The sequence below is a fragment of the Pipra filicauda genome, unplaced genomic scaffold (assembly GCF_003945595.2).
Source record: "Pipra filicauda isolate LSUMZ 115617 unplaced genomic scaffold, ASM394559v2 scaffold23_size5868930_pilon, whole genome shotgun sequence".
NCBI classification, from domain to species: Eukaryota; Metazoa; Chordata; class Aves; order Passeriformes; family Pipridae; genus Pipra; species Pipra filicauda.
Window position 1 is genome coordinate 520,505 of NW_024104354.1, and position 11,046 is coordinate 531,550.

At 38.9% G+C, this 11,046-nt stretch overlaps 1 protein-coding gene across 8 annotated transcripts in view; it reads left to right on the forward strand.

Annotated features, from left to right (window-relative positions):
- The window catches only part of MAP7 (microtubule associated protein 7), a 116,475-nt gene extending 107,172 nt beyond the window's left edge, over positions 1-9,303 (forward strand). For all 8 annotated transcript variants that reach the window (XM_027746601.2, XM_027746603.2, XM_027746600.2 and 5 more), the window contains 3 exons: positions 265-403; positions 6,591-6,817; positions 7,476-9,303. In XM_027746601.2, coding sequence (XP_027602402.1) covers positions 265-403; positions 6,591-6,817; positions 7,476-7,486 — 377 coding nt within the window. In that variant the 3' untranslated portion in view covers positions 7,487-9,303. The remainder of the gene's footprint in view (positions 1-264; positions 404-6,590; positions 6,818-7,475) is intronic.
- Positions 9,304-11,046: the final 1,743 nt, after the last annotated feature.

The following is an 11,046-nucleotide window of genomic DNA, read 5'->3' on the forward strand; positions in this document are numbered from 1 at the left end:
ATTGTAAAATGTTTATTCTTGTTTGCAAAGATACAGCTTTGAAATCTGTGACATTTACTTTGGACCTGAAACAGGGCTTGTGTGCCCAAAAACTCAACAAAGGAGATGGGAGGGGAGAGAGGGAGGGAGGGAGGCGTGTGGGAGCCATATTTTTTAAAATTGTAGCTTGCCTTGGCTGTGCTGACTTTTGTAGAAAATTTTTTACCCTAATCTGCAGGTAGATGCTTTTGCTTGTATTTAGGAGAACATGTTTTCTCTCTCCAGTCACAGCCAGTCCTGCATCTCCCTTGGAACCTGCAGCAGGACCTCAGCTTCTGCATGCAACAGAATCTCCGCACAACGGGACACCCACCACCTGCACACATGTGATTGTTTCACACCAACCCCCCGTAAATGTGGACAGGTAAGAACAACTGACAAGTGTCAGAGGTGGGGGTGTTTAGAAGATGAGAGTTACTAGAGTAATAAATAATATTCAGTTTCATGTGTTCATTAACTAAGTAAGAGTTCAATCTACCTTGTTTCCTGTTTATTATTTTTTCCTGTGTTCAGAAAAGAACTTTGTCATCTTTCCCTTAGCAGTAACCCATTTTCGCCAACTGATAGGGAAGAATTCTAAAAAAAATACAGCATGTTCTTTGCAGTGTTTGGAACAATATGTGTTTGCCAGCAATTATTACATTGATTGAAACTTAATGGAAAGGGCAAATTTTTTCTGTTCCTTTTCATGAATTAAGCTTCATAAAACCCACTCTGGATTTGCTGATTTTTTTTATTAGAATAATGAACACTGTGCCTTGAGCCTGGATGTTTTGAATTCTGAACTACTTGAAGTATCAGCAAGTTCTGTTGTAGTCATGTCCCTCGTGTGAGATATGGAACTAGTCACTTTGGTTATGCATTTGAAAAAAAACACCTTTGTTCTCTATAAGGACAATTTGGGGAGGCAGATATTTAACACTGGGATCTCTCTGTAGCCATGAAGCAAGTCACTCAGACTTTGAGAAATTGTTGAAATGCTTGAAACCTCAGTGTTGAACCAAGTGACATCTGTTAAATAAGCATGAGCTGTCAGTTCATGTCATTACTAAAATTACTAATTTTAGTAATGCAGAAAGCCAAATAATCCCATAGCCCTTTCATGTTTTATGCAGGATATGCATAATATGTGTAGAAAAACTTGAATGTGGGAAGCCATCATGCAGTCTGTAATGGACAGTATGCTTCAGGGTGTGATTGGCACTAATTGAAGGAGGAATTTGCCCTCTCTCGATCCCTCCATATGCCTGGGGGATCTTAGCCTGCTGTCATGCTGACAAGGATGCTCCTGCTGAGAGAAGTTCTGTCAGTGACACTGAGCACTGAGATGCATTGAATGAGCTGCACAGAGCTGCCTCATAATTGTCTTGGGCAGTTCTTAAATGTTAATCACTCCAAGCCTTACATGTACATTGATGTTTGAAATACAAAATGTGCCACACTAATGAGTGCTGTCCTGTAGCATTAAAATCTGTGTGGAAGCAACCTCAGAATGCCCACAGTAAAGAATGAGTAAATGAGATTGAAGAACAAAAGTAGGAAGTGCGTGTAAGACTGTGGAAGGGAAAACTGGCGTGCCAGGTTGGGATGTGGAGGGACTCTCTGCTTCAGAGGTACATCCACAGTGACTGGGAAGGCAAAGCCTGAAGCACTTGGTAGTGTCCCATAGATTTTATCACATGGTAAAAGCCACAGGTGCCAACACCACTGCTGTGTCTTGTGTACTGTGGTTTTCTGGCATCCAGATATACCTGACATGGTAGCACACACACAAGAGCAGTGGGTGGAGATTGTCTCTTGTTGTGAGCACCTCACTCCAGCCCCAGGCAAGATTTGACTTTGGTCTGAAAAAGACTTCATCGTGTTTTAACGACAAGATAGATGAGATTTCTAACCAGAACTTAAAAAGGTGTTAGCTGGGGGACTTTTGGCATGCACTTGTATGGGCAAGAGAAGGAAGCGAAGGAGAAGGTCTTTCTAAGGTGGCATCTTGTTTGAACAGGGCTGGCAGCTGTAGTTGAGGTCAGAATATCTGTAGTTGGTTCACTCCCCAGACAATGCAGATGCTCTCTGTCCCTTGCACTGGTAGTGCTGAAGAAGGATGACTTGGAAAGCTACTAGAGGTTTATGTGAAGATAAGGAACGTTACTCTGGAGCATAATAGGAAGTTGCCTGACTGTGTGCTGAGCCTTCATCCCTCTTCCTCCCCATCCTGTTTCAGCTCTGTGGCTGGGATTCAGTTGGAAATAACATGTTTGCTTCTGTGGTCAGCAGTGCAAAGCAACTGAGGAAAACTTAAAAAAATCTCACTGAGGGAAGACAATGGATTTCAATATTTCATTATTCTCTGTGGCTACTTTTGATCAGCAATACAGATCTTGTTTTGCTGGAACATCATTAGCTTTCCAGGGCAATTGATCTTCATAAACCCTAATGAAAATGCTGTGATCTGCAGCCTTATTTACTATTTATCTGTTGTCAACAATTATTAGTTTTACTGATAGATATTTATTGCAGATGGTAGATTGGTGCGATCATCTATCCCAGCTAATAGTTTGTCCAAATTTTTATTGGTATTCCTACTCTTGTGTTTTAAACAAATGGACGTTAATCAATTTTTGGTAGGTTTAAAGTTTTTTCACTTAGTATTGTGAAAGAAGAAAACAAATATATTTGCTTGTGAATTGAGCTGTTTTACTATGCTAGCACTCAAGGTTTTCAAACAGATCTTACATAAATTCTGGGTTCATAAACACAGTTTCTTTTTCAATAGTCTTCTGAGTTATAATGAGTGTCTGAACATGAACATGATTTTTGTGGTATAGTAGCTTTGAGTGGTGCTGCAAGGGTTCTGATTTTGCTGCCTATGCTTGCTCTGAGTGTCTTCTCCACAAGTAAATTTGGTTAAACAATTTAATGATGGAATGCTAATGAAGAATAGTGAATATTATTGGGAAAGGGGGGCAAGTAGTGACCTTAAATCTAACCTGTAAGTGTGTGGTGAGAAGGCTCACAATTGAAGGCATTTGAGTGGGATAACCCTACAGCTGCCTTATCCATAGCCCACTTGCAGAATTTGCTTTCTAATTCTTTGCCCAAGTTAGATTTTGTCTGCTACTTCTTAGAAAGTTATTTCAGTACAGTGATTTATGTTGACAGTATTTTCCTTATGATACTTATTCTGTAATGCCTTTTTTTCTGTGCCATGTTCTATAAACACCTGCAATGCAATGCAGAACGCCTCAGTGAGTGCAGTTCACCTATGCAGTTCATCTGTGTCTCCATCCTGTATGCAGGGTGCTGGCTCTGGGTAGGTTAGGTAACCAGTTTTTAGAAATTTACAGTTGGTCTGGGTGATTGCCTTAATGTCTTGTCCTGGAGAAGAAAGCTCCTCATTGCTGGCTGGTTTCAGTGCTGTTGTCTCTGTGGATGAAACATAAGCACCATTTATTTAAGTCATCCAAAAACTATGGGGTCCATTTTGCTGTTAATGTCTATCTGTGACTTCTCTGCAAAAATCCTGTCAATAAAGACTGACATTGTCTTTCAGATCAGAAGTGGCAGCTGTGGAAATACTTTTCAAAGGCCTGCAAATTACTATTTTATTTTTTCTTATTCGTTGTTGGTTTCTGATGAATTATGGGAGACAGATATACTGAATTCTTGCCTTCTTTCTTTCTTTCTTATTCTCTTCAAATTCTTTAATTACAGGCTATGTCTACACAGAACTTTGACTAAAATTATCTACATCAGATGTCATTTTGAGTAATATTTAATTTTTTGGATGTTCCAGTTCCTTTAATTAAACTAGCTGCTCTTTTCTCAACATCCTCCAGTCTATCTTGTTAATATTGATGTGTTCAGGTCAAAGTGTGAAGCTGCAGAGATGTTTTTCAGCTACCTTGGAGATGTCCTTCAGAGGCTTGCAAGACTGTTATGTTTGGAAATGCACTCTGAACAAGTATGCTACAAGCACGCTTATGGAATATGTTAGAATACCAGAATTATCCAGTTCTTTCTGCAGTACTGTATGTCTGAAAAGGATATCTCTGGTGTTGCATTGGACAACTAAGATATCAGTAAGAATGTAACGTAAGATGTTAAGAACAGCTGTAGCAGGTCAAAAATGCTTTTTTTGGGGGGTGGGGGGAGGGTGTTCTTTTCTTTAATGGCCTGTAGCATAGTGTAGAGGGAAAATAAAGGTAATTACCAGGAGATCCTCTGGTCAATGAAGGGTTACTAAGCATTGTGGTCCAAATACAACCATAGGCTCAAGTAGTCCCTAAGCTGCTAATTAACTGGAGGGTGTACCAATCCCCTAGGAATTTATCTAATCTCCTTTTGAGCTTGTGGCCTCTAAGATGTCCAGTGGAAATTAATTCCACTATTCCATTTTCCCTTTGTTTCATCTAAATGTGCTTCTCTAATTTGGTGGAGCAAGCAACACAGAATCTAGATGATTTTATAGCATAAAATTTGGAAGATTTATAGTCTTGATTTCCTCTTCTGTACCCACTTTGTGATTGTAGAATCTCCTCTGTCTCAAAGGGCATTGTTCAAGTCTGAATGAGTCCTGGTCTAACTCATTGTGTAATACTGGCAGTGCAAAGACAAATAAATATGAAGAACTATTTATCCATTGTCAGCTGATCAATTGGGTAGAAAAATTAGATTTGCAGAAGCAAAAGGCTTCTTCATTCCACTAATACTTGTTGAACTACTGTGTTTTTTAATTTATATGGATGAGAAGTTGCTCTCTTCACACCTCTTTCTTACCCCATTCATCAAACTTGGCATGTTATCCTAGCTGTGGTATGGTTATTGGCAGTAAATGGGAGTAACATATAGTGAATATGCCTTATAACTACACAGTACAGAGCAGGGTTTAACAGTCCTAGAGCATGTCACAGATTCTGCTCCTCATCTTACAGATGTGGGTCTCTGGCACCAAAGGGTGGTGTGACTTATGACCTCTCAGGCAGCCATTAGGGTTTCTGTGTCTGCTCTCAAACTCAGTGCAGTGAAACATATTTTTCACTTTGAAATTTGCTCAGCATATGCACAGCTGAAAAAAGGGGAGTGCCTTTCTGAAAAAGAACCAGTGATGGTTTGAAAATCTGGGAAGGGCTTGATATGAACACAAGCATGTGGTTCTCACAGGAAATCTGGGCTCTGGATAAAGCAATGCCATTTTCAAAAGACCAGTAATCATTTTCTGTCTCTTGGGAAGTACTGTAAAACAATTCTTTAATTGTTTGTGCAGAGTTGGACACCCAAAGACATGAAAATATACTATATGCCAATTACAAGCAGGTGGTTTTTTTCAGACTAGTAAATGCACTGTCAGAAGAAAATTAGCCTGTGAAACCAAACCACCTGCTGAGAAATGGCCTGAGGAAATTTATAGCCTAGTTTCAATCTAGGAAAATTGCATCTGAGCCTTTGTGGATGAGACAGTTCCAAACAGCCTGAACAGTTGTGATGTGGTTTGAATAGGGAATAGGTACCCAGGATTGTCAGGATCTAACTGATGGGGGCCTTAAGAAGCACTTGTGAAAGATAACAAGATTTTTGAGTGTCATTGGAGTACTTGCTCTTTCTCGAGGAGCTTATGGTCCCATTACTGTCATCCTGTTCACTAGAGGAGCACCTTCGTATCTCCCCTCGGGCAAGATAGGACATGCTATCTCCAGAGTCAGAAGGATTTGACAACGCAGCACCTAATATAAGGTTTGGGAGGGGAGGAGCAAGACTGTGAGACATGAGCATGTATTGTCTCAGGAGAGTATGTATAATTTCAGAGTGTGTGCTTGTGCTGCTCTGGACTAGGGGGGATGTACAAGATCTTACTCATAAGGCATTTCTGTCAACTGGGAGATGGAAACCGAAAGTGCAGATTGACAATGAGGGGTGCTGAGAGAGGGTTCTTTTGGCTTGGGTATGATCACTGAGAGGAGTGTGGAGCTGGTTGGTGCCTTGGAAATAAGCCCTAAGGACTTGTAGGGGAGGAGGGACTGAAAAGAGCACTACATTGATAATGGAGTCTTTGGATAAGTGGCACATAGAAGACACTGCTCCCTAACTGGTGGCAGGAGGTGATCCAAGAAGTAATAAAAATTACAGTGATCTTATCTAAGGGCAATTACATTGATTTGCAATAAGAGGAAGGGTACTAAAAAGGTTATGAAATCTGAAAAAATATGTTAGAGGCTGTAAACTGCATTAGGTGGGTAGCTCCAGATAGCAGTGGTGGTGCTGCAGGGGATTCCTTACTGCTTCCAATTGCAGGCACTTCTCAGACATACAGCGCACTGTAGCTGGGTGTCATGTAGCCAAATGTAACTACTACCCTGTGTGAGGGAAGGCATACCTAGTACTTAACTGCAAAAACAGTTTATCTACTGTGGTAGAAGCATAATTTTGTTTTTACTGGCAAAAAGAACGCTCGGGATTGATGCAGACTTTTCTTCCATTTGTAATATTGCTTTGAGGAGGACTAAATTTCTGTTCTAGATGAAGTGTGTGAGGAAATAACTATGTTTTTCTTTCAGCAATCTCAATCCAGAGAAAAACACAAATGACAATGGAATGTCTATGCAGAATGATAACTTTGAAGAGATCATAAACCTGCCTATTGGTTCTAAACCATCCCGGCTGGATGCCATGAACAATGATGGAAGCAATAGTCCCGAAATTCCTTTGAATCCAATTCTAGCCTTTGAAGATAAGGGGACTCTTTTGCCTCAGGTAGATAGTGTTCAAACACATCAAACAGCAGGTAGGTTTGCTGTGGTTCATGAACATTTGTAATGTGTTGTAATTGACAGAGGTCCTAGAGCTCTCAGTTAATATCAGTTGATTAATTTAAGCATTTTTAAACCCCACATCATTTGGGGAAAGGAGCGTATCTCTTCTTTGTAAAGCTGTGCATGCCAAGAACATGTAGCTGCAGTGCAAGTTATGATGAGGCCTTATCTTTTGTTGAATGAGGGCCTCTCAGTTATGTTTTACTTTCTTCCACTTGTGGTTGCTTGGAAAGGTTTGCCCTGTGCTGCCAAACAGAAGTGGTAAGTGACAGCTGCTGTTCCAAGCAGTCAGCAATCAGGTTCCAGTTTTGTAAGTGCAGTACCTGGCACGCACATGCAGAAGGGGACCTGGTACCTAATCACTTTGTAAAATTCTGAATGTACTTTCTCATCAAGTTCTTGCACGCATTAATACTGAGGGATGGTTTGCAGGACACTAGTTTTCTCAATGACATCACAACTTTTCAAGAATGTTAGTAAACAAATACTAATTTAGCAAATTAAATTGGATACTCCTTTATTTTTCTGTGGCCAGAAAATGTAAGGAAAATCCTTAATTGCATAAGCACGTAACATTTTGAAGTAAGCTTTGCCACTCTGACCTGTCATTTTTGTTCCTTTCTGTTGTAGAAGTGATCTGATTGTTTCTTCTGAAGAACCAAAGGTGATATGAGCGTCTCTGCAGTCAGTGGAGTTTTTTCCATGCTATGAAGGAGTGTTTTATTTTTTCTCTCCAGTTTTTTAAAGATTTCTTGAATATCTTTTTTGGAAGGACTTTAGTAAAACCAGCAGAAGAAATGAGGGGAATAGACTTGGATCACCTTTCTAATAGCTTTCATCACTAGAAAAATCATGCTTCACGTGCGTTACTTAATATGGCTATTTCCAACGAGCTTTTTTTGTTAGTAAATGGATATTTCTGCATTCCTTAAGACACCAGACACTGGAATCTGAAAGTAATGGGCTGATTGGGGTGGTGGGACTGATTCTTTTTTGCTTTTTTAAAAAAGGTGAGTGTTGGTTTAAAAGGCATAATTATAAAATTGGCAAAGAATCTTTTACACTTTGTGGTTCTAATACTTGAAAAATAAATGCCTCGCTCTACAAGTAGAGCTAATGGGGTGTTTTATTTAAACCTGTTGGTTTAAATGTTATTGCAGAGAACTCTAATTATGGAGGCAAACTATAGGCTTCTGTATCAGGTTCTTTTAAATGAAATCCCTACAGGGACATTCTGTAAATTGAGACGTCACTATGATCTTCTCACATTTTCTCTAAAAACACGAAACAAGACAGATTTTAAAATGTGAAAATTTGAAAGCGTTATTTTTTCATGGACAAGAGGAAAACCTATTGTTCTTCTAGATTATGTATTTATGAATTTTGCTCAGTACAGAAATAAATCATTTAATTGAATAAATTAGACAAATGTGGTAAAAAGATACTGCAAACTTGATTTTTTTTTGGTTACGTCCATGTTCACAAACCTATAAAAGATGTGTATGCATATGCACACAAGCGTGTGCACACACACACAAGGAAATACCTTATTCTGAGTCCTGTAAGTTGCTGCTGTTCCCAATGATGGAAGACTTTTCCTTTGCCTTATCAAACTACTGAAGACTGTGTGAAACCTGAAATATTTGATTTTGGATGATGCAGGTTTGGGATTTTTTGGTTTTGCTCGTTTCAGAGCAAATGGAAAATGGTCATTGTGCTTTTTATGCAGTGTGTGGTTTTTAAAAAGCAGTGCAGTTTGAGTGATAAGAGGAGCAATGCAAGTTGCTTTCTCTTTAGTTTGATGCTGATTTCTGCTGTCATTGTTCCATCCCTCACTTTCGGTTGTGTTGTGCAGAACTGTAAAATTTTGCACGTTTTTGTGCTTTCCTAAACAATGCTGTTGCAGGCAGAGCTCACTCTAGGCATTTGAGTTTGAAGCATCAAGGAGGGCTTGAGGCATTGCTCTCTGAAGTCAGTGAGAAGATCCTTGGCAAGGGAAATGGAGGTTCACGGGGTTTCAGCTCATGCTAAGAGAGAATGTATCATTAAGATTCCTGTACTTGCCTTTAGTGAGCACTGAGCGAGGCCTCTAGGAAGCTGTGCAGAAAGTCTATGCTAGCAGAAGAAATCCTCTGAGACAAAAGCTGAAGAATTTTTGAAGAAACTTCTGCTGCTGCCAAGTGTTCATCTTATAGAGGAGATGAGATAAAAGCAATGGAAATAAAATGAAAGAGACTTCATCTGCCAGAATCTATATGGAAGGGAAAAAACCAGCCATTCAGTCAGAATGCTTTCAATAGTAACTCGTGACACAGTAAAATGAATTGGGTTCCTTTCTTGCTTTCTTTAGTTTTCCATGTACATAGCCACAATATTTTGAAGTGTCCAAAATATGTAGTTTTTCTTTAAAACTATATATAGCATGTAAGTACCAAATAAAACTTGTTTGAAATATTTATTTCTACTTATATTTTCATTTTCTTGCATAGCTGAAGCAGGAGTCAATCTCTGGTGGAAAACTCTTCTCACTACTCCTGGTCTGCTTAAAACTTGCTTCAGGTTTCATCTCATTTTTAAATAGAAAATCAGTACAAAGTCACTTGCAGCTACAAACTGAACAAAAAATAGCCAGTAAGATTTGGCTTCAGTTTTAAGTCTGGGGATTCATTTAGGCTCAGGTTTAAATTATGTTGATCTTGAGCTACTTTGGCTTGGGTCTATATTTTGCTGATCTGTTTTTTGTGAGACTGCAGAACACTTGCTTCACTGTTTGCAGCACAGATTAAGGCCCTGCTTCATTTCTCATCTGTACTTTGCTTTTTTTGGTTTGATTTTTTTTTTAACAATTTATCACTACATTCAGTCCAGGTTTGCTTCAAATGAGAGAGAATTTCCTCTGTTTCAAGGGCCTGACAACAAAACAAAGACTGAGAAATTGCGAGTAGAATTAGGTGTATCAGTTTAAAAAAAAAAAGATTGAATTTTGAATTTTTAAGTCTTTTGGTTAATTCTCTTTCTTTAAATGAAGGGGAAAATAGTTTCTCTTCTGTTGAGTGTTGTTCTTGACAATAAAATATAGTATTGAGTGAAGGCCAGCTTCTTTCCCTTCTATTGCCACTGATTTTGTTGTCTACTATCAGAGGTAAAACTGAACTACTCAGTGAGGTAGAACTAGCAATTGTAGAAGTTGCAGACAGCTGTACTGAAGGTACAGAGTAGTAACCTTTCACAGCAGTGAGCTATGTGCTTTGGAAAGACTCAGCTCCTTGCTCACATCTTAACAGCACAACATAAATAAGTGTAGTTCAGTACATCACGACTGGTGGGTTGTTCACCATTAGCTTTGCTTGTTTCGCATCTTTTATCTCCTCATTCCTGATAAAGAATGCTTTGTTATTTTTTTTCTTGCTAAGACTTTGAAATAATGTTTGCAATTAAATACCCAAGAATACAGATACAGGACAGATTCTGATATAATTACTTAATATTGCACTAATTTTCTTTTTGGAAACTCATCTAAAGTCACCCACAGAGGTGGTCTGAAGTTTTGAGATTTTGGGATTTTGTTCCTAGCTGTGTCATTCAGTTAGTCCTCTGTTTCATTGAGTCCACCTGGCCAAAGCTGAGCACATGGCTTTTCATATGAGATTTCAAAACAAAATTTCTGTCACACATGAATATTGAAAATGCCATATTGCTTTATCTGAGGTTTCTGTCTGCCCTGTACTTTACCAGGCCCTCTTACTGCACTGCAGAGAGGATTTTGAGTGTGGAGTTTGTTTTGTTTGGTTTTAGGTGGGTTGGTTGGTTTGTTTCTTTGTTTCCCAATGAGTACTGTTGGAAAAAACTTGCACATATTAAAAGGTATCATTATCAAAAATGCTTCCCCAAAGCACCAAAATTAAGCTTAAAGATTTGGGCCACATTAAAATGCAACATTGAGCTCTTAATTGACAAAATTATTTTTTTAAACTGTTTTTTTTTACTCTCACTTTTATTCCATGTTTGTAGCCAATAGCAGCTCTAAAGCTCTACATGCACATAAGAGTTATAACATGATCAGGAGTACCTCAAAAGACAGTGTGATGCTTTTGGCTGGGGTAGAGTTAGTTTTCTTCACAGTAGCTAGAGGGGGGCTGTGTTTTGGATTTGTGCTGAACGTAGTGTTGATAACAATGTGTTTTAGTTACTGCTGAGCAGC